Source organism: Danio rerio, chromosome 13 (assembly GCF_049306965.1).
Source record: "Danio rerio strain Tuebingen ecotype United States chromosome 13, GRCz12tu, whole genome shotgun sequence".
Taxonomy (NCBI): Eukaryota; Metazoa; Chordata; class Actinopteri; order Cypriniformes; family Danionidae; genus Danio; species Danio rerio.
In genome coordinates this window covers 53012453-53037299 of record NC_133188.1, presented here as the reverse complement: position 1 = coordinate 53037299, position 24847 = coordinate 53012453, and the positions used below count along the sequence as shown (strand labels likewise).

The following is a 24847-nucleotide window of genomic DNA, read 5'->3' as shown; positions in this document are numbered from 1 at the left end:
ACAAGGCATGTCTAAAATAAAATTGTATGTATTTTCATCATGTTATTTGGACGTCACATTTGTTGATTATCATTCCAGTTTAAGGAAAATGAATAGAAAATGTTTGTGTACCTTAAGTGTCTGAAAACATTGCATTAATTTTGCGATAAAGCATGTTAAAGTGATATTTCAGTTCACCCAATAATTAAAACACACTCACTATTTACTCTCCATCAACTGGTTCCAAACCTTTAAGACTTTCTTTATTCAGTTAAACACAAGAGAAGATGGAAGCTGAAAACCTGTATTCTTTTGTGTTCAACAGAATAAATAAACTCAAACAGTTTTGGAACAAATTAGTAAATGACAGAAATTTCAGTTTTGTATGAACTACCCCTTTAATGTTGCTAAAAATGTGGGAATATCCGTCCTGTGTGAACATTAGTAAAACTCAATAAAGAGCCGCAGGCTGACTTCAACTTTGACCCACTTCTGAAGGATTTCACTGGGTTTGTTCTGGTTTACTCAGACTTTTAATCGAAGTTCAACTGAAGTGATCTTTAAGAGACAGTTTACCCAAAACTTTCAATATTATTTTATGAACTTTCATGAATGTCTTTCTTGTGTTGAACACAAAACAAGATATTCTGAAGAATGTATAGATACAAGCAGCCGATGACATCTATAGTAGACCAAACAGAAGTCAATGGCAGTCATTTCCCCACAACATTCAGCATTCAATATCTTTATCTGTATTTAAAAATAATAACAGGTTGGAAGGGTGATTAAATGGTGACAGAGTTTTTCTTTTAGGGTGAACTGTCCCTTTAAAACTCATATTTAATTCAGTTTATCTTGAGTTTGACAATAAATCTAAAATATATTCATGAAAATGTTGGGAATCGAACTGGTATTGAAAGGAATTTTCCTAAAATCATCACCAGTATTTGTCATGCAGGCCTGATATTGATTTTAAACTCAGATCAACATTGCCCCCTAGTGCACGACTCTGGTCATTATTAGTAAACAGAAAGCTGACTGTGCAAATCTCGCATTTCAATGAATTTATTGTATTGTCAGATTTGGTTGTTGAATCACAGTCAGTCACGTCTTTAAATTATTCACATTTTGCACATAGACATTAATGTTATTTTTTTAGGTTATTTGTGTATTTATGTACTTTGTATAATTTCTGTTTATCATTAAATATTTGTCCACCTGTAAATATGTTTTGATTTATGAATAATTATCTGTTTGTAAATAGTTATTTGAGAGCGTAATATTATTTGTATTGAAAGTAGTAAACAAATTATTTATAAATGTTTATGTATAAATGTCTATTTACAAATATTTGTTTATATATATATATATATATATATATATATATATATATATATATACATACATATACATATACATATATATATATATTCTTGAAATTTTTTTTCGCCAAATATTTATTTATTTATATGTTTGTAAATAATTATTTGAGATCATTTGAAATGGAAAACATATATAATAATAATTTAAAAATATATATTAAAAATATTTTATAAATGGCAACCTACAAATATTTAGCCCATTTGTTTTTTAAATATTTGTTTATTTATCTATTTGTTAATATATTTGAGATAGTTTAGTGTTGAAAAATATTTGTCTTGAATATAATATAATTATGCATGTATGTTTATCTATAAATTTACATTTCTTTACAGATATATTTTAATTATCTGTTTCTCAATATATTTGAGATAGCTTTAGAGAGTAAAAGTATTTATCTTGAAAATAATTTTTTTTTAAAGAAGTTTATCTATATACATTTAGCTTATCTTTTCCTATAAAATATTTGCTAAATCATCGGTGTGTTAATAATTATTTGAGATAATTTGAATTGGAAAACAAACATAATATAATATAATATAATATAATATAATATAATATAATATAATATAATATAATATAATATAATATAATATAATAATGCATATATGTTTATATAAATATGCATTTATTTACAAATATTTGTTTACATGTATAATTGAAATATTCTCTGTAGACTGGTCTGTTTTGTTTAGTTGCAATTTTTTTTCCCAAGTGATGTATAACAGAGCAAAGTAATGTTTCAAAGCATTTTTATCTCTCTATATATATGGAAAATAATAAAAAATCTAAAATCGCTCTGGTTAATATTATTATAGATTTTTCTCTCGATTGTCTACAGTAGGGGTGACCAGGATCTACCTTCCTGCATATTTCAGTTGCAACCCATATCAAACACACCTGCCTGTAATTATCAAGTGCTGTTCAGGTCCTAGTTAATTGGTTCAGGTGTGTTTGATCAGGGTTGGAGCTGAGCTCTGTAGGAAGGTAGATCTAAGATCTAAGAGGAACAGGGTTGAGCAGCCCTGGTCTACAGAACAAATCACTGTGATCCAATGACTTGCAATTGACCCAATAAGTAAGCTAAACCTTTCAATTCAACACTTTCTAGCAAAATAACTAGTAAAATATTAAATTCAGTCATCATAGCAAAAACAAAAGAAATGGAAAAAGAAATGTAAAAAATGATGTTAAATGATATTCATTAAACAGCACTTGAAAAAGATTTGAAAAAGAATTAGAACATAGTTTTTGCATAATTATAATAGATTATTAATTTATTGCAGTATAATCTTCTTCTACACTGCTGCAAAAGCGCCCCCTGGCGGAGACACGAGGAGTTCTCAGCAGAACACGGTGATATTGCAGTTTGATATTGTTAGTGATATTGCAAACTGGTGTTGTCATACAAGATTAAGCACAAATATATTAAAGGTTTTTGTTATGTATGGACATACAGCATTCATTTTACTCATGCAGCTTCAGATATTTAATAAAAGTCCTAAATTTGACTATAAATGTAAACATCATCATGACCACAATGTGGAGCTGTCGAGCAGCTAAAATACTATCAAATGTTTTCCTGAACATAGAAAACAGACAAATCTTGTGATTGTATATTATTAAATGACTAGAATTTGAATAAAAAAAAACTAATTAATATGAAACAATCTTTCCAACTTATCCAGCATATGTTTTATGCGGCGGATGCTTCTATGCACTTAGCATAGAATTAGAAGTTGCATGCCCTTTATTGGTGCTGCGATTCGAGTTAATCCACAGCACACACGCGCATTGCTTGAAACATTCTTTTATTGTAAACTGAGTTATTTATTTTGCTGTAAAAAAATACAATAAAAGGGAATTGTAATTGCATTTTCAATAGGAAACTGATTTCTAGTGATGATTATAATATTTAAAAATTTCAAATATTATTGAAGAGAGACAGCTGGAGAGCCCTATATTTTTGGTCAAAGAGCCACATGTGGCTCTCGGGCCAGGCACGTGCACACATAGGGCTCAACCTGTGCAGTGCACATGCCCTTTGTAGTCTTGGATAGAAAGTGCCCTTCCAAAATGATCAAAAGTGCCCCTGCGACGCGACACACCCTCCGTCCCGCTCTTCAGTAGGCGTGCGACAACACCGCTCAAGACTACGCGCGCGACAACACAGCTGATCAGAATGCGCGCGAAAACACCGCTGCTATTCAAAATTTCCCTTTGAATAGCAGCTGATGATATTTTTTATTTATTTTATTTTTTACTATAAAAAGGACAGTAACTGTTACACAGCAGGGAAAACAAGTATTAAACACGTCACCATTTTACTCTGAAAACATATTTCTAAAGGTGCCCTAACAGCCAAAGAAATCCATATATACGCAATGAAAACAAAACTAAATAGTTTACAAATGAAGTTGTTTAATAAATAGATTCAGGGAAAAGTATTGAACACATGAAGAAAGGGAGGTGTAGTTTGGCAGTGAAAGACCAGACAGCAGTAGTTCTTCAGCAACCCTCTGCCCTTCCTCAGTGTTAATGAACATCAGCTGCTTCAATCCAACATCTACATGAGCAGGAGGATGAAGATGAAACCAGGGTGGACATTTCAGCACGACAATGATCCAAAACACAGCCAAGGAGACTCTCAGATGCTTTTAGAGAAAGAAAATCGGCTGTAGAATGGCCCAGCCAATCACCTGACCCGAATCCAATAGAAAATACAGAATAAAGCTCAGATTTGATAGACGAGACCCACAGAAGCATCAAGATTTTGACACTCTGTTGAAGTCTTTGAGAATCTCACACCTGAGCAATGCATGTGACTTCATTCTCCATATGAGAGGCGTCTTTAAGCTGCCGTCACCAAAGCAATCTTTTATATAAAGTATTAAACACATTTCAGTAGTTCAGTGCTTTCTCCTGTCATTTCATTGCTTTTTAAACAGAACTAATTTTCAAATTTATGTTTTGTTTTATTTTTATGTTTGTATTGTTTGGGTTTTTAACCAAAATCTGCTTCAACTCCATGTCAGCAGCTCCTTTAGAAATATTATTCACCAGGAAAAACATGACAATGAGTTCAATACTTATTTCCTCCACTGTATTTATGGTCTAACCAGTTAAAGCACATGACTTGGGCCCAATCCCAATTCTATTGTTGTACCTCTACCCCTTCCCCTTCCCCTTGGCCCTTAAAACCGAGTGTGAAGGGGAAGTGCCTCAAAATGTACCCCAAAGAAATGACAGCACTACAGCACCTGCACACGTCATCATATGTCATCGCGATCTCTTGCTTCATATGAGATCAGACGATGGCGACTGCTGGAGTTATTCCGGTGGTGTTATTTTTTAGTATTTATCTTTAGGAAATCACTTAAGGCAACGATATCATGTTATCATAATGATTTAATGTGGCAATAAGATCGTAACTATAGTGTGTGTTTACACCGTGGACATATTCATCTATGTAAACACACGAAAACAACCTAAACACTATAGCAGACGCTGTAAAAGCTCATTCTCAGCAACTAAACATTACTGACAGGGTATTCGAGTCATCGAGTGTCAGAATTTTGTGGGACTGCTGTACAGCAGTTATTATTATGGATTATAGATAATGAAATTTAGCGAAATTTGTTTTTATTTTAGCGTTTTTTTTTTTTTTTTTTTTTTTTTGTAACCCTTAAAGACCTAAAGGTATTTTGTGGGCACCTAAAGACCCTATATATATATTTTTTAAAGCAGTTTTATTGTTATTTTAGCAGTCAGCCTCAAGTGTCATATATTATTTTAAACAGGAGAGTGTGGTCCTGAAAAATCTCAGTTCAAAGGGGTATCTAGCCCTTCCCCTTAGCTCTACGCCTTTAAGCTAAAGAGAATTGAGACGCGGGGAAGGGCTAAGGGCTATTTTGCTACCAATTCACCACAAATTTGAATCATATCAAATGTTACCTCCTTTAAAACCTAGAGCCAAACTTGAAAGTCGAAACAGGGTAGAATTGGGATTCTGCCTTAGGCAAAAATACACTAATTTCAGGCCGTACTCCGCTAGGTACAGTTGCCTCGAACCGGGCCAAAGCACGCTTGTCCCCCCTCCCATCTCCCCCGACGGCCCGCGCTCACACCACAAACGGGCTTCGGTGCGCTTACGTCATCGCTGCTGCGCTGTTCAGTGAGAAGTGCTCTCTACCTCAGCAGCACAGTGGAGATTTCTCTAGTTATATCGTGTCAGTCATTTGATATGCCGTCAAATATTTCGCCAAACATTCCTTAGGGATGCGGGGACACGCAGTCAGATATTTCGCCGAACAGATCCACCACTTTTGGCGCTCATAAACAATCATAAAGCTCTCATGCTGCAGGAATGAGGAGGTCTGCTGAAGGCGCGCAGCTGTCGTGCAGTGAGGAGTTCTCATCTTTAATAAACTACGGCAGTTTGCGTTCACTGAACAGTAAGAATGATTAATAAATCCATATGAAACAGTCCCTTAAAAGTCACGTCTCGCTTTCAGTTTCGAGCTTTGGCGCGTTTTGCACTCACAAACAAGCGTACCCAAAGCCCAAGTGAACCGCGCTCAGGCACACCTCTTCCAACCGGGCTAGGGCCGGCCAAGTGAACAGGCTTGAGCCCGAATCAGCACACTCACACTTCTCAAACGATCCAGGAAACGGGCCTGGGCACGGTACGGATGGCATAGTGTGAGAAGGCCCTCAGAATAATTATCAGTGCAACACTGTAAATGCAAACAGGCTCTTTATTATTTCATTGAATGTGTACAATAATGTGCAGGTCTTAAAAGACAATGACTTTCAACACTGGACTTGCACTGACCTGACACACGCGACAATTGCAGAGAGCATTCCCATAATGCATCTGCCGACTCACAGTCCTGGATAAACATGCTGGAAGTTGCATGGCATTGTGTGTACATGAGTATGAACAAACTATCTGACCAGCTCTGATGCAGTGATGAGGAAAAAAAACAAGCAAACGTGCTCCATTCGCAAAGATCAGCTCAAAACACATCCCAGAAGCTTTTTGAACAGTCCTCAGATGGCGGCACGGCGGCTTAGTGGTTAGTCACCTCACAGCAAGAAGGTGGCTGGTATGAGTCCCAGCTGGACCAGTTGGCATTTCTATGTGGGGTTTGCATGTTCTCCACCGTGTTGGTGTGGGTTTCCTCTGGGTGCTCCAGTTTCCCCCACAGTCCAAACACATGCGCTATAGGGGAACTGATGAACTAAATTGGCCGCAGTGTATGAGTGTGAATGTGTGTATGGGTGTTTCTCAGTACTGGGTTGTGGCTGGAAGGGCTGCATATAAAATATGCTGGAATAGTTGACGGTTCATTCCACTGTGGCGACCCCTTATGAATTAGGGACTAAGCTGAAGGATGCACTCTGGTCACACGAGAAGCATTAAAGGGCCATGAAACCCCCTCGTTTCAGCAGGGTGTTTTCACACCTCTACTTTGGAAAAAGTCAGAAAAGTGGGCGTGTCCAGCTCTGTTTAGGGGGAGTGTCGGAGGAACTAAAGTGGGAGCGTGTGGGAGTGTCTATTTGGGCACGCGCGAGTTTCAGAGTCAAAATACATACAAACACACGGGAGAAAGGGATGGTGTTTACATGGACATCTGTGGTCGAATTATTTGCCAAATTATTAAATGGTGGACTTTAACTGCAGTTTGGCTCTTTCATTCAGGGAATTCAGTCATGTCCCTCGCGACAAATGAGATATTTGATTCGAGGAGCTGCTCTAAGCGTGTATTTTTCACGCAATGTTTGATACCGCACGGCGAATGAGAAAAAAAAAACTCTGCGTTTCCCGGAAACTTAGATACACTCGGCAGGTAGCGTAAGAAAGCCGCGTGTGTTATTCCGGTCATAAAAAAAAAAGTTTGGTTGTGGTGCTAACATGTTTACACTCAGTGCAATAGTTAAGTTCGATACGAACAATCTGAATAAACAAAGAGCACTGGTCGCTCACTTACCAAATCTGTAGAGACAGAACAATCACCAGCAACTAGAGCCGCGTCTTTATTAAGAGGAGACTACAAGCGAATCCGGATCTCAGCGTTTGCAGATGAGAACAGCTCTCAGGTAAACAATAATCCTCCTTAGACACGTAAGTTATTGTTGTCAAGCGTCGCGTACACTGTTAATCCACGTGACTCCAGCTGCGCTCTCACAGAGAGAAAATGAAAACAAAACTTAACGGCAGCAAACTATAAAAGCAACACTTCACACTTGTTTTGCCAACACAACGTGGCGTCTCTGTCGTCTAAACACTGTGACAATAATGAATATTAATGAAGTTGCACAATAGAGCGCGCTGATTGGTTTGAACCAAGCCTTACTCATGCATTAATGCAGCACACTGTAAGACGTAATAAGACACACTCTGGCACAGGCGTCCAGTCTGCACGCTGGAATACACGCTATTATCTCATGGCCGTGACGCAGCTTCAAAAATTCGTTTCAAACCGGAAGTACGAATTTGCTTGAAATAACGCAAAAACAACCAATTTACACTTTTTAGTGAAATATAGGTGTCCTAATAGTGTTTTTAGCTGTGTGGGACACATATACGACTGTCAACAGCTCAACACATGTGTTTTGGTGTTTCGTGACCCTTTAATGTGATGTCACACAGAGTACTGCACCTTTAAAAGCTAAACCTAAACCATGTTCAAAGTCAGCTGCTTCTGTGAGGAAGGAATTCAGCAGCTTTTCAAACCTCTGATCATTCAGTCTTCATCTCCTCCTCTTGCTTGGTCTTGCTGCTTTTTTTCGACTCTCGTCTTTTTATATCCACACGGCAGCAGATAATCAGGAACAGTCTGGATCGATGAGAGCTTAATTAGCTTGGTTCCGACGGCTTGTTTAGCTCCACCTTCACGCCTTTTTCACCAGCACCTTTTCAAAACCAAAAACAAACCATCAGGACTGCATCATGTCTCATTACATGTTCAAGTGGCTCAGGATGAACAGTGCCATTGAGGTGATTACCTGTAAGATACTTTTCTTTCGCTCTGGCCCGCTCATCAGCATCAAAATACCACACGGTAATGGCATATCTACACACACACACGTTTGTTTTTGTGAAAAGTGGGGACATTACATAGGTTTCCATTCATTTTATGCTGCACCAAATATATATTGTATTGCCCTCACCCCACCCCACCCCTAAACCCAACCATCACAGGAGACTGTGTGCAGCTTTACTCTCTGATTAAACTCATCCTGTGTTATTATATTATATATTGAGGACGACACCAATGTCCTTATATTTCACCTCCTTTTTGCAATACCTGTGTCATTCCCATGTCATTATACAGATTTGTGTCCTGATATGTCACAAAAACAAGTACACACACACACACACACGTGTGTGTGTGTCTGTAAATGTGTGTCTGCATTTGTGCAAATGTTTGTGTGTGTCTGTGTGTGTGTGTATATGTGCATGTGTCTGTCTGTTTGTGTGTCTGTGTGAGTGTCAGAGTGTGTGTGTGTGTGTGTGTGTGTGCGTGTGTGTCTATGTGTTTCTGCAGATGTGTGTGTGTGTGTGTGTGCATGTGTCTATGTAAGTGTGTGTGTGTGTGTGTGTGTGTGTGTGTGTGTGTGTGTGTGTGCAGGTGTCGTTTCTTTGTGTGTGTGTGTGTGTGTGTGTGTGTCTGTGTGTGTATCTGCATGTGTCTGTAAATGTGTGTCTGCATTTGTGCAAATGTTTGTGTGTGTCTGTGTGTGTGTGTGCTTATTTGTGTGTGTATCTGTGCATGTGTCTGTCTGTTTGTGTGTCTGTGTGAGTGTCAGAGCGTGTGTGTGTGTGTGTGTGTGCGTGTGCGTGCGCGTGCGCCTATGTGTTTCTGCATATGTGTGTGTGTGTGTGCGTGTGTGTGTGTGTGTGTGTGTGTCTGCATGTGTGTTAATCTGTGTGTGTATCTGCATTTATTTGTAATTGTGTGTCTGCATTTGTGCAAATGTTTGTGTGTGTCTGTGTGCGTGTGTGTATTTGTGCATGTGTCTGTCTGTTTGTGTGTCTATGTGAGTGTCAAGAGCATGTTTGTGTGTGTGTGTGTGTCTGCATGTGTGTTAATCTGTGTGTGTATCTGCATGTGTCTGTAAATGTGTGTCTGCGTGTGTGTGTGTGTGTCTGTCTGCGTGTATCTGCATGTGTCTGTAAATGTGTGTCTGCACTTGTGCAAATGTTTGTGTGCGTGTGTGTGCATGTGTCTGTGTTTCTGTGCGTGCATGCATGTGTCTATGTGTTTCTGCATATGTGTGTGTGTGTTTGTGTGTGTGCGCGGCTGTGCGTGTATGCGTGAGTGTGTGCGTGTGCGTTTATGTGTCTATGTGTTTCTGCATGTGTGTGTGTGTGTGTGTGCATGTGTGTGTTGGCCTGTGTGTGTGTTTGTGTGTGCACTTCAGAAATGGTGACCTTGTCGAATACGCAGGCTGGACCTCATGAGGGTTTCGTCTGTCAGACCAGAATAAAAGCAAACGGTCAAATTTGGGTTCGATGTCCGCAAACTGAGCTTTACCCTCGGGGAATATCCGCAGCATTCCCCCGTGCTCCTGCACACACAAGACAACCATTCAAACAACCATGCAAACATTCGCACACAACTTCAAGAAGTTCACTGACCTGAAACTTAAAATAGTTTAGAAAATAACCGACTGCTAACATGATTAACACACTTCTAACAACTCAACCCATTGCTAGCATGCTCTATCACACGTAGATATATACACTAGATATCACATACAGGCCCTGAGCATGTGTCAATAGCACCACCATATTTGTACAGGGCTCCCAGGACACAAGTCATTCATCTGCACTTGTCAAGACTAAAGCCAATGTGAAGATGCTGGACTAGGGGAGTTAGGACGATTCTTAGGGCTCATGCATTCAGGGGGCCCCCAGAGACATTTTCAAGGACCTTTCCAAACCCTTTACTTATTCACACACTCATTCACACTCATACACTATGGCCAATTTCACCCAATTCACCTATAGCGCATGTGTTTGGACTGTGGGAGAAACCGGAGCACCCGGAGGAAACCCACACCAACACGGGGAGAACATGCAAACTCCACACAGTAATGCCACCTGGCACAGCCGGGACTTGAACCAGTGACCATCTTGTTGTAAGGCCACAGTTCTAACCACTGAGCCACCGTGTTGCCAGCTAGTGTGTGCTGTGCAGGTAAACCTCACTCCTCTGACCTCTAACCGTACGTTCACACCGAAAGCGGCGAGAGCGTCCAAGGTCGCTCTGGCCGCCCTGGCGACAACGCTGTCTGCCTTCAGCTCCGGCGGCGAGAGCGTCAAAACTCGCTACATTGATCTCATATTTAGAGGAGCCGTTGCAGCATATCAGTTGCATTCCTGCATAAAACATGTTTCTAGCGTGAAAATGTTGCGCACTTCTTATCAAATTCATACAACAATGGAAGATCAAGTTGCGTGTGGTGTGGCTTTGCTCTATTTATCCAATATGTGTCCATATGTCTGAAATATCCTGAAGCAGCAGTACTGTTTTGTACTGTCACATCGCGTGAGATTCCCGCTTTTTTAAGATAAATTTATAAATAATTAATGAACATCAGTAACTCGCCAGTAACTTATTTAATGTATGTTCCTGTAGGAAATTTTTTTTAAATAATTGGAAATCCGGCGACCGCAATAATATAAAACCCTTGGGAACAACTGTGGTCGGAACCAAAGTTCACAGGTCAGTGTTCTCTGAACTGCTATCAAGCGATGGACGTCTTCATTCTGATTGCTTGCCGCCGAACCGCGTCATAGCTCATTACCATAAAGTTGACTTCATTTCAACTCTCCTCGACGCTCACGCCGGCGAAGACGCGCCGCGCTGCTCCTTGCTGCTCCTCGCTGCTTATCGCCGCTGGCTCTCATTGAAAATGAATGACTTCCGGCTACTTTGACGCTCTCGCCGCTTTCGGTGTGAACGTACGGTAATGCCTAGTTCAGACTGCGTGATTTTAGCCCCGATTTTGGCTCGCCGACAGGTTTTTAGAAATCGCTGACAAATGCCTGAAATCACAGGCAAATAGGTGCACGTGCACGTGAGTGACAATCACACAGTATGAACTATCAAAGACGCGATCTGAGAGAAACGCTAATGAGTCGCCGATGCCTGTGAGATATTTGCCGTGCTGAATATCTGGAGGTGTCGGCGATTCAAATCATGCCGATTCTCTCAGATCGCGTCTTTGATAGTTCATACTGTGTGATTGTCACTCACGTACACAAGCAGCGATTTGCCTGTGATTTCAGGCATTTGTTGGCGATTTCTCCAAAACCTGTCAGCGAGCCAAAATCGGGGCTAAAATCACGCAGTCTGAACTCGGCATAACGTGACTACTGACAATAAAGCGGAGTCAGCAGTGCGTGACTGGAGCTTTTCTTAGTGATAAAGATGAATTCCATTAGCACAAATAACAGAGGCACACAAACAATGAGAGGGCAGATCTGGAGGAGGTCAGGGTAGGAAACGGCAGCAGAGCGAGGCCTTCCTGAACCGGGATAAGAGGGAAAAAAAAGAGACCTCATGCTGGATAAAAAGACATGTATGAAACATCTCAGAGTGTGCAAGAATTAATTAACTTTTCACACGTACCACACACTCATACACACACATGTCATATAGAAATAGTTGAGGGCAAAATTATGAGCCCTCCTGTCAAATGCTTATTCTTTTTCAAATATTTCTCAAAGGATGTTTAACAGATTCAGGAAATTTTCCCAGTATGTCTGATGATATTTCTTTCTTCTAGAGAAAGTCTTATTTGTTTTATTTTGGCTAGAATAAAAGCAGTTTATTTGCAGTTTATTTGTATTATTTTAGTTTATTTATTTGTAGCAATATTTGTTTTGGATTGTCTCCTCAACAAACCACTGTTATACAATGACTTGCCTAATTACTCTATCTTTACCCTAATTAACCTAGTTAAGCCTTTAAATGTCACTTCAAGCTGAATACTAGTGTCTTGAAGAATATCTAGTCTAATACTATTTACTGTCATCATGACAAAGATAAAATAAATCAGTTATTAGAGATGAGTATAATGCAGATGTGTTAAAGAAATGTTCTCTCCCCTAAACAGAAATTGCAAAGAAAAAAAGAGAAAAGAATTTGACTTTAACAGGAGGGCGAATAGTTCATTTAATTGTACACAGAGAGCAAACACAGGCATAATAAAAAATGCACGTACAGTTGTGCATATGCAGGTTACAATGCATCTCAAAAGTCTTTAATAATGTGTAATCAGAGGTCATAAAAAGTGCAAGACAGTGTAAATGTGCAAAATGTTTTCATGATACACGGAGAACACTCACATACACTGCAAAAAATGTTTTTCTTACTTAGATTTTTTGCCTTGTTTTGAGTCCAAATATCTAAAAATTCTCAAATCAAGAAGAATTTTCTAGACAAGCAAAACATATTGTCTTGTTTTGAGAAATAATATGCTAATATTAAGTGAGTTTTTCCGTAAAACAAGCTAAATTATGTGCCAATGGGGTAAGCAAAATAATCTTATATCAAAAGAAAAAACAAGATTATTTTGTTTACCCAATTGGCAGATTATTTAGCTTGTTCAAGCAGAGACGACTGTTGAGGAACCAATATTCCTACTGTGCCAGAATGTGTCAGAGTAATAACAAAATCATTCGCGTCTTTGTATAGTATTACAGCCGCTATGTAACGATGCATGTGTCATCCGTATAGGGACAGGGCCAGAGTGGGACTCCTTATTAGCCCTGGAGTTTCAAGCCTCAGACCGGCCCACCTCAGTTCACGAATGACTATATTAAAATAAGGACATTTCCAATTCAGTTTCTAATTACACTATCACGTCTTTTTTTGAGAAAACAGCTGCGAACTTCAAATGTTCAACAACAATAACAGTATTATGTCTTAAAAAAAAAAAAATATATATATATATATAAAAAACAAAAACAAAAAAACACTTCAGACAAGGATCAAACCCGGATCCTCAGCATCATATCCTAATGTGCTAACCACTGGACCACATCAACTGTGCATTGTGTGGTGGCTCGTCTGACTAATATCATCATTAACCTGCAGGCTGCATACTGATCACCAGGCTGCGAGAAAATAGATAAAAAGAGCAGAGCTGCGGTAAAATAATGAATAAGACTGTGGTCAAGTGGTCAAGTATAAAAAATAATGAATTTAAAAAGTGTGACTGCTGAGAGCAACAGATTCTGGAGCTAGGGACACCGGCCCTCGCGGCCAAAAAACGGACTGGCCCACCGGGAATTCTCCCGGTCCTCCCGATTAGCCAATTAATATTAACCACGCTTTAATTCGTCACGGTTAATCGTAAAGGCTTCTCAACACCGTGTTTCTGCACAGAACAAAACTGCAGCAACTGAACAAAGTGATGCCAACTGTGTGCTAATTAAAATTTCTAAACTTGTACACTAATAACCATGCACACTGGATTAACTTTGACTGAGGCTATAACTAAGGCAAGTTTGTTATTTCCAATGGAGGAATGCACTCATTTTCCAGCCGCACCTAGTTACGATGACGGGGAGCTTCTGTGACCGCGGGAAATTCAAACTGTTGAAGTTTAAGGAAGACGCAATAAAAAGTTCACAGGTTTGCAAAGCCACCTAAAGTTACAAACAATAGTGCCTATGAGAGCGATCATGTGATGAATGTTGATCCGCCAGTCGAGATCAATCGAGTGTTTTCGGAGAGAGTGCTGAAAGACTTGGTGGATTAGCTGTTTTTAATAGCCTGAATCTCAATATGTTGCATTCATTGTGTATCCAAAAATAGAGCAAGGGTGTTTCTTTGGTGGACGTGAAACAACAAACTGAGGATATGGTAATGCGTGCCTGTCAGTCAATTTTAGTGGGCGGGGGGACCGCACTCCTACGTCAAGTTGTGGTCGGTCTCAAAACCACTCCAATTGGTCCACCGTTTTTATGTTGTTAAATTGAAAAAAAAGGACTGGGTGTGTTTATATCAGCCCAATATGACGCTGCTTCTCACTCAGTGCTGTTTATGCAAATGAGGGAGAGATCCTCTCTATAAATATGGTACACTCTAAGCATTGAGTTTGTTTATAATTGACTCAACGTTCGGTGTCCACAACCCAGCATTTACCTTTATTTGCATTGCCTTTTGAGAGAAAATAAAAACGTTCTGATGTCATCAGCTTTTCCTCAAACATCTTTTTAATACTACAAAATCTTTTTAAGCATTAAAAAATGCTGGGTTTCACACAATTCATTCATGTTGTCTAAACCCAAATCCATTAAGTCAACAATGCTGTGTTCACACCAGACGAGGAACGCGCGGATAAATCGTCGCGTGAACATTTGAGTTTACTCGCTATATTCGCGCGTCAAACCCTGCTTCTTTCGCGCGTTAAATTCACTTCAGAACAGACGCGGATTCGCGTGATGGGCAGGGCTTCTGTCTGCCCGGTGACTCTAGCTTTGTTGCTAAATGGCTAACATGGATTTTATTAAGAAAATAACAGTGTTTATGTGTTTTATGAAGGCTGAAAAACAGTGTCGATATGTTTAGGGCTGTGTCTGAGTCCAATAGATTCTTTCAGAGGTGCATCCAGCTGAGCTCATAAACTCCTCCAGAAACTGAACTTGGATGACGGCTGGATGAGGCTTTCAGCGGTGCTCCTGACTGAGCCGAGCCCAGTTTGATGCACTGTTGTCGGTGTCGGCTGAAGGATTTACCTCGGGACACCAACAACAGTCAATATGTCACAATCACGCCCCCACAAGAGCAAGCTCATGATTGGTTAAAGCGGCACGAATGTCTGCTGAAGTTCAGATTTTTGAACTCGAGCGATTTGCGCAAAACGTTCAATTCGCGCTGCGTCATTCGCGCATATCGCGACATTCGTGCCGCGCAATTTGCGTCATTTGCGCGTACCGCGCCACAGGATGTCTAATTGCACGTTTAACAGTTAAATCACTCACGCTTGACGCTCCTACCGCGTCTGGTGTGAACACAGCATAACACTTTATGCGGATTGAACATAAAACATTCAAGTTGTCCCAATGAAATCTCAAGAATTGTGTTGTTACAGCTCGTTTTAAATTGTAAAAACATTTTAAAAGTTGTTTGTAAAAGCAAATAAATATTTTTTGAGAGTAGATTTTTAGAAAAAAAACTATAAAGTGTTAAAGTTAGATTTACCCAATAATAAAAAATCAACCCAATGTTGGGTTTGTCCATATTCGACTACAACCCAGCATTATTTACACATTCACAAATTACTTTTGCTGCTTGTTCAAACTACTTATTTAAAATGAGTTACGAACAATACTAATCTAACTTTGTTTCTGAATCCACTTAATTTGTAAAAAAATTACTAATTTAACTTAATAAATTTGTGTTGGGACAACATGAAGGAATTGTGTCGAACCCAGCATTTTTTACAGTGTAGATACTAGGCATGAAATAAAACTATAATGCAATCAGAGAGTAAAGAAACACATGAAGAATCTGTGAATGGTTTTACAGTATTAGTGCATTAATCACATGACTGATGGTCTCTGCCTCTGACTGAGTCTCGTGCTCCATTTTTATGACTCTCTAAGCTGTTTCAGTAACTCTCCTGCTGGTTTTCTCTGGAGATTACAATCTCAGAGGTTAATGGGATTAGACTGAAATGAAGCACGACCGGCACGTATGCAGAAGCCATTCATGACCGTCTCAGAAAACAGCATGCTTTAAAAATGCCAACAACATCTTTCAGTCAGAACTTCAGAACATTGAGCAAACATTGAGACTTTTTCAACTTTTTTTTTTTCAACATTTAAAATCTAGAGTGTGATCAAACTGGTATTTTATAAAACAATCAAGATGTTTGTTTGGTTTTCAAAATTAATTGTAAATAGGCGATGCGGTGGAGCAGCATGTAGTGCTGTCGCCTCACAGCAAGAAGGCCGCTGGTTCGAGCCTCGGCTGGGTCAGTTTGCATTTCTGTGTGGAGTTTGCAAGTTCTCCCTGCGTTCGCGTGGGTTTCCTCCACAAGTCCAAAGATGTGGTACAGGTGAATTGGGTAGGCTAAATTGTCCATAGTGTATGAGAGTGAATGAGTGTGTATTTATGTTTCCCAGTGATGGGTTGCGGCTGGAAGGTCATCCGCTGCGTAAAAACTTGCTGGATAAGTTAGCGGTTCATTCCGCTGTGGCGCCCGAAAAAAAAATAAATGAATGAATTGCAAATAAATGGTACTGTACTGATGCACAATATTGGTTTATTCTTGTGTGTGTGTGTGTGTGTGTGTGTGTGTGTGTGTGTGTGTGTGTGTGTGTGTGTATTTATTATTATTATTTATTTATTTATTTTTTGTACATTTAAAATACTATATATACAAATATTCTCTCACCGGCCACTTTATTAGGTACACCTTACCAGTACCCAGTCGGACCCCTTATTCCTTTAAAACTTCCTTAATCATTTGTGGCATAGATTCAGCAAGGTACTGGAAATATTCCTCAGAGATTTTGCTCCATATTGACATGATAGCATCACGCAGTTGCTGCAGATTTGTCGGCTGCACATCCATGATGCCAATCTCCTGTTCCACCACATCCCAAAGGTTGCTCTATTATTGGATTGAGTTCTGGTGACTGTGGAGGCCATTTGAGTACAGTGAACTTATTGTCATGTTCAAGAAACCAGTCTGAGATGATTCACGCTTTATGGTGCGTTATTCTGCTGGAAGTAGCCATCAGAAGATGGGTACACTGTGGTGGACATGGTCAGCAACAATACACCAGCCTGAACCGCTGATACAAGGCAGGATGGATTCATGCTTTCATGGTGTTGGTGCAGCAGATTGTCTTGACCATGTCTACATGCCTAAATGCATTGAGTTGCTGCCATGTGATTGGCTGATTAGAAATTCGTATTAACGAGCAGCTGGACAGGTGTACCTATTAAAGTGGCCGGTGAGTGTTACATTACTAAACAAAACTCCAGTTTTAGTCGATGCCATATACAATATTTTCCATATTTGATTCCATATATAATCAAAGCATAACATAAGAAACTTGATTTGTGTAAGTATATTATTGTATGAAATCAAAACATGAAGAGTTCTGCTGTAAAAATAATTGACCTCTGTTTTTAGACTTTTTCAGAAACCTTTTTTTTTACTTCATTGGAATGAATGAAATTGGGCAGTGGCTCAGTGGTTAGCACAGTCGCCTCACAGCAAGAAAGTCGCTGGTTCAAGTCCTGGCTGGACCAGTTGGGATTTCTGTGTGGAGTTTGCATGTTCTCCCCGTGTTGGCGTGGGTTTCCTCCTTAGTTTATTTATTAAATAAACTAAATTGTCCGTAGTGTACGAGTGTGTGTGTGTGTGTGTGAATGTGAAAGTGTATAGGTGTTTTCCAGTTCAGGGTTGCTGCTGGAAGGGCATATGTTGTGTAAAACATACACTGGATTAGTTGGTGGTTCATTCCACTGATAAATAAGGGACTAAGCTGAAGGAAAATAAATGAATGAAATTAAATAAAGACATCTGAATTTATAACACTGTTAACGTATTAATTTTTAGCATTAGTTTTAATAACTAATTTCCTTTGTCTTTTCATGATGGAAGCACATAATATTTGACTAAATATTCTTCAAGATACTAGTATTCAGCTTACAGTGACATTTAAAGGCTTAACTAGGCTAATTAGGATAATTAGGCAAACTAAATGATAATAATAGAAGAAAAAAAAACGTAAACAAATGTGTATTTTGAGAGTCCCTTTTAATAACAAAATTTTTCAGGTCGAAGCTTTGAGGATTAAATAACATCTGTGATTTCTTGCATACCTTGGCATCCCAATTCTTATTAAGATAATAAATGCACGTGACGCATCTCCCATCGCCATTCGGGTTGTCCACATGGCGCACATAACCCGTGCCTTTACCCGGATAACACGCCACCATCGCCTGCCAGAAAACACAGAAAACACTCACAGGTCAGCAGGGTTGATATTATCACTTGTGTCATGATGCGATTTTAAATATATTACAATATTCTTGGGAAATATTGTAAATGTATAACCCTTTATCCAACTTCAAAATGATGTTCCCAAAGGACGTCTGTTTTAACCCTCCTGTTGACTTTTTGCAGTGTTTAACAGCAGAAAAAAAAATAGGTAACACTTTATAATAACTACACACTATAAATCATTTATTAAGCATTAGCATCTAGTGAACTCATTATCTGTTAAGCATAAACTCTACATTAATAAGCGTTAGTAAGCAGCTTATAACTGTAGCTACAAATGCTCTATTCTTGACTTACAAACATATTTAAAATGTGTTTAATAATCGTATTTTCATACTTAGTTAATGATTTATTTTTCATTACTAAATTAAGTATTGCATTATTTACAAACCATTTGGAGTTGATGGTTTTAGGATGATTCAGAATGAGTTAGTAAATGATTAATAAACTATTGAAATCAACATTTATATATCTTATTAATCAGGCATATATTAATAGTTAACTAATATGTTAATAAATGTTTTAATAACTCAACTTCATGCAGTTTTGTGATCTAATCTAAAGTGAGGACTGTTCATGCTTTATAAATCCCTTATAAATGACAAATAAAGGCTCAGAATCAAATAAACAAAACATCTTTGCAATCTTTTCTAAAAAGTACAATTTTGATCAAGTTTAAACATTGCTGAATTACAGGAGTGTCAAAATACGACATCCAACTGGATAAAACAACAACAACAACAACAATATAGTAATTTAACAATATAATAAGATGCAATGTTTAAACTTTACAGTGATTTTATTTTAGATTAGGTTGCAAAGACTTATTTTTTATTTAAAATGAACGAATAGGACATTATGAAGGACGAATAAATGAATAGGAATGAATAATGTCATTCTTTTTGTTTAGAATTTAACTGAGCCTTTATTTGTCATTTATAAAGGATTTATAAAGCATGAATAGTCCTCACTTTAGATTAGGTCACAAAACTAGATGAAGTTGAGTTAATAAAGCATTTATTAACATATATAGTAACCATTAATATATGCCTGAATAATAAGACATATAAACGTTGATTTTAATAGTTTATTAATCCTTTACTAACTCATTCTGAATGATCCTAAAAACCCTCAACTACTCTTAAATACAAATGGTTTGTAAATAATGAGATACTTCATTTAGTAATGAAAAATAAATCATTAACAAAGTATGAAAATACGATTATTAAACACATTTTAAATATGTTTGTGAGTCAAGAATAGAGCATTTGTAGCTCCAGTTATAAGCTGCTTACTAACGCTTATTAATGTAGAGTTAATGCTTAACAGATGAGTTCACTATTTGCTAATGCTTAATAAATGATTCATAGTGTGTAGTTATTATAAAGTGTTACCAAAAACTATACTGTTTTTTAAATGACCCCAACATTAGAAAAAAATATATATTATTTATTTTTTTTATGAAGGTTCTACAGATTGAGTGGTTGCCCTTTGAGTAAATTTTGACCCGGCAGCTATTAAACCATTTTTTTTTACCACAAAATCTAATGGCACACACACTCACACAGTGAGCACAAACAGTAAGAATCTGCTGATCAAACTTTTATGAATACTGTCAGGCATATAGAGGGCGGGGGGGTTGTTGGGAGCTTGAGCCCCTCAAAATAAAATTAATCCAAAAAACATTGTGACCAAAAAACAAAACACTTAAAAATTACAGAAACAGGGTTTTTAGAAATAGGCGCAGTGGGTATCACGATCGCCTCACAGCAAGAAGGTTGCTGGGTCGAGTCTCCGCTGGGCCAGTTGGCATTTCTGTGTGGAGTTTGCATGCTCTCCTCGTGTTGATGTGGGTTTCCTCCAGGTGCTCCGGTTTCCCCCACAGTCTAAACACATGAGCTATAGGGGAATTGGGTTAGCTAAATTGTCCGTAATGTAGGAGCGCAAATGACAGTGTATGGATGTTTCCGCTGCATAAAACATATACTGGCTAAGTTGGCGGTTCATTCCACCGCGGCGACCCCAAATTAATAAAGGAACTAGAGTATAAGTGCATAGTGTCATTTGGGTCACAACTAGTGTTTGAATTTTTCTAAAATGAATGCTCTGATTTGACCTTATTTGGAGGGGTCATGAATATTAACGAGCTTGTTTCTCTGAAGACACTGGTTCATAGCTTTAAAGGAGTCACTAATGGCCCGTTTCCACTGATTGGTACGGTTTTATATCTGTTCTCACTGTCAAAAGGCATACTGAACCGAACTGTACCGTACGACTTTTTCGGCACCCTTTCGAAAGGGTACCAAACTTGAGAAAGTGTACCAAAAGGCGGAGCTAGACGCGCAGCTGAACGCTATTGGTTTACAGAGATACGTCATTCGTTTACGCAACAAGTCAGAATGAAAACAAAAAACCCGCCATGTTTAAAATACACAGCCGAGAGATTACAGCGGAATTATATATGCATATAATAACGAGCCATGGTCGATCCGGGCTCAAACAAACCTCACCGTCGTCTTGATGAACAGCCACAAAGCCATGGAGTAGAGCAGATTTACCCTGTGCCTCATAGTTTTTCACGATCCAGGCTGAAGCACGAGCCTTTTCTCTTTCTTGCTTGCACTTGCCGCGCATCTATATCTGAAACAGCAAACTTCTTGAGCTGATGATAATAACGTGTGCTTAATTATTGACGTGCTTTTGAAACCCGATCCTGTCAGACACTGACAAATGCGAGAGTGAAGTGCGAAAGGAGAAGCCGGAAAAAAGGAGCACATTATTTCTTCAGCAAACGTGAACAAACTGCCTTGTTTTTATTTTTATCGTCACCTTTTGGACTAATATGAACTGGCAATGATGGAATGACTCTCTAACAGAGGCTAACGGACACAGATGAGAGGTTTTGACTGACTGCAGGCTATATTTTGTGTTGTTTTGAACCTAATTAAGGATGAAATGTATGCTGTGTGCAGTTTTTCTATAGTTGATAACATATGGGAGACTGTGAGGGTCTGTTTGTGTTCATATATGTTCATTTATTTATTTATACTGAGCTGAAAATAAAATCAATGCAAGTTTTTTTTTGAGTGAACTGTCCCTTTAAACGCCTTCAGTTTGACGTGTCAGAGGGAACGTGCAGGGAGAGATGTTTTTCAGCCCAAATCAGCAATATCTCACATCTGAAATGAACAAGTTCTTCCACATTCATGAACACAGCGGCTTTAATGAACACAAACATGAGATCAAGTGCCAAAAATCACCACCTTCTGGAATGAAAACAAACATCTCTGTTTCCTTCACTTTTACTCTTATGTCTTGTTTACAGTATGGAAGGATTTACGCTCAAGTAAACTTTAATAAAACTGCTTTTTTTTTTTTTTGGAGCAGGCAGCAATCAGATAATCTTATGTAAATCAAGAAAAAAAAGTTCACATCATGCATTTATTTTCTCAAACATGTTATGATTTAAAATAACACATGCAATTTTACACAAATGTTTCATGGATTTTTTAGGTTTTAGTTTAATTATAAGATATTTCTGTTTTCTCTTTTTTCTTCTTTCTCTAATCGGTTGGGTAAATTTTTGAGTAAATGCAATGAAATATTTTGCCCTGTAAGCTTAAAATAAGTTTATATAAAATGTAGAATAATCAGCACATTTAGTTCAGTATAACAGCTTCTACAATTGTGTTGAATGATTGCTAAACATTATTGCTTTAACATTTTTTTTAGGTTCTGGATTAAATGAAACACATACAAACATGCATATTAATTCATTCATTAACTTTTTTTTCGGCTTAGTCCCTTTATTAATCAGGGGTCGCCACAGCGGAATGAACCACCAACTTTTCCAGCATATGTTTTACGCAGGCAAGGCAGTGGCGCAGTAGGTTGTGCTGTCGCCTCACAGCAAGAAGGTTGCTGGGTCGCTGGTTCGAACCTCGGCTCAGTTGGCGTTTCTGTGTGGAGTTTGCATGTTCTCCCTGCCTTCGCGTGGGTTTCCTCCGGGTGCTCTAGTTTCCCCCACAGTCCAAAGACATGCGGTACAGGTGAATTGGGTTGGTTAAATTGTCTGTAGTGTATGAGTGTAAATGTGTGTGTGTGTGGATGTTTCCCAGAAATGAGTTGCGGCTGGAAGGGCATCTGCTGCGTAAAACTTGCTGGATAAGTTGGTGGTTCATTCCACTGTGGCGACCCCGGATTAATAAAGGGACTAAGCCGACAAGAAAATGAATGAATGTTTTACGCAGTGGATGCTTCCAGCTGCAACACACACACACGCACATTTTAGTTTACCCATTTTCCCTACAGCGTTTGTGTTTGGACTGTGGGGGAAATCGGAGCACCCAGAGGAAACCCACGCCAGCATGGGGAGAACATGCAAACTCCACACAGAAACGCCAACTGACCAAGCTGAGACTCAAATCAGCGACCTGCTTGCTGTGAGGCAAGAGCACTACGCACTGCGCCACTGCGTCAGCAAACATGCATATAAAAACAAGCTTAACTGCTTAGAAAAAAACTTAGTACGCAAAATACTAAACCAAGAATTACAAAAGTGTTTACATATAGCATGTAAGAGTTTTTGGTGACGTAGTGTGGATAGAGATATGTTCAGAAACGCTAGGTGAAATGCCAGTGTGGACGCGGAATGTTTTCATTCTAAAATGCCGTTTTAAAACTAGAACGCACTAGTGTAAACGGGGCCTCAGTGTATCTATGGCCTCGTTTACACTAGTGCGTTTTAGTTTTAAAACGACGTTTTAGATCAAAAATGATCCGCGTCCACACTAGCATTTCACCTAGCATTTCTGAACATATCTCCATCCACACTACGCCACCAAAAACGTATATAACGTGACCATTCGCGCACTCTGGGCATGCACGTTTTAGTATAAACAGGAAGCATGTGTCTCGCTCGGCATTTAGTTATTGTTAGTCAACAAACGCCGGTTGAACATTAAACGCGATGGCAAAGAAAGCAAGAGAGGTATTTTTGTGGACAGACAACGGAGTCGAGTTGTTACTAAACGTAACAAATTAATAACTGCACAATGGCGCCTAAAACAGACAATAGTGCAAACAACGCTCCCATTTCTGTGCCCATGTTGTTGTTTACAGTACTGTCTTCCGGTAGCGTTAAAGCCATGTGTTAGAGTCATCTGATAGAGGCTTGACGAATAAGGGAAGGATACGCAATGACACAAAAGCCCCAATCAGGTAGCGAATCTCAGCAGCCCCGCCTCCGTTTTCAGATGTCTCCGTTTTTCCTCATCCACACTGAGACGGAGCAGCAGCGTTTCAGAATGAAAACAGCCTCTTCAGCGTTTTCAAAACGCTCCGTTTTCGGCGCTCGAGAACGGCGTAGTTTGGACGGATGGCGTAACCGTAGCAAAACTTATGCGTTTTCAAACTAAAACGCACTAGTGTAAACAGGGCCTATATTGTAAGAAGTTTGTTTATTTGAGGCAGATGGGCTACAGCAGCAGAAGACCACAGCTAAGAGCTGTCCTCTCCTCCTGTCAGCTAAAAACAGGAAACTGAGGCTACAATTCACACAGGCTCACCAAAACTGGACAATAGAAGATTGGAGAAACGTTGCCTGCTCTGATGAGTCTCCATTTCTGCTGACACATTCGGATGGTCGGGTCAGAATTTGGCCTCAACACCATGAAAGCATGGATCCATCCTGCCTTTTATCAATGGTTCAGGCTGGTGGTGGTGTAATGGTGTGGGGGATATTTTCTTGGCACACTTTGGGCTCATTAGTACCAATTGAGCATGGTGTCAAGGCCACAGCCTACCTGAGTATTGTTGCTGATCATGTCCATCGCTTTATGAGCACAGTGTCTCCATCTTCTGATGGCTACTTCCAGCAGGATAACACACCATGTCATAAAGCGTGAATCATCTCAGACTGGTTTCTTGTACATGACAATGAGTTTACTGTACTCAAATGGCCTCCACAGTCACCAGAACTCAATCCAATAGAGCACCTTTGTGATGGTGGAGCGGGAGATTGGCATCATGGATGTGCAGCCGACAAATCTGCAGCAACTGTGTGATGCTATCATGTCAATATGGAGCAAAATCTCAGGAGAATATTTCCAGTAGCTTGTTAAATCTCTGCAACGGAGGATTAAAGCAGTTCTGAAGGTAAAGGGGGTCCAACCCGGTACTAGTAAGCTGTACCTAATAAAGTGGCCAGTGAGTGAATATATGCATATAAATATTTTGAAATTTGGTAAAAGATCTGTACCTCTTTCTGGATAAAAACTAATAATGTAATGAATGTTTATATTAAACATGTCTTTGCACAAAAGTATTCCATGTGTTCACCCTCTTTTACCGTTTAGATGTGTGTCTGAGAGGCAGATTTCTGCAGAAGCACACTGAATCCTCTGGACTATTTCCTGAGCGTCACAGCAGTTTGTGTTTT

General features: G+C 39.1%; 2 protein-coding genes across 8 annotated transcripts in view; both read right to left on the bottom strand.

Moving 5' to 3' along the window:
- LOC100331556 (signal induced proliferation associated 1 like 2) overlaps window positions 1–24847 on the bottom strand; it is an 823625-nt gene that overhangs the window by 284184 nt on the left and 514594 nt on the right. The window lies entirely within an intron of this gene.
- Window positions 1–24847, bottom strand: part of egln1a (egl-9 family hypoxia-inducible factor 1a) — a 70309-nt gene that overhangs the window by 31371 nt on the left and 14091 nt on the right. For 2 of the 7 annotated variants that reach the window (XR_012388964.1, XR_012388963.1), the window contains exons 2-5: window positions 18228–18347; window positions 9800–9936; window positions 8371–8438; window positions 8099–8277 (exon numbers count right to left, since the gene is read on the bottom strand). Coding sequence is in view for 4 of the 7 variants with exons in the window: in XM_002664235.9 (XP_002664281.2) it covers window positions 8222–8277; window positions 8371–8438; window positions 9800–9936; window positions 18228–18347 (381 nt within the window). In the remaining 3 variants the exon portion in view is untranslated. Of the gene's footprint in view, window positions 1–6098; window positions 8278–8370; window positions 8439–9799; window positions 9937–18227; window positions 18348–24847 lie in introns of those variants that run through there. The other 5 variants (XM_002664235.9, XR_012388965.1, XM_068213117.2 and 2 more) reach the window with 5 other exon arrangements.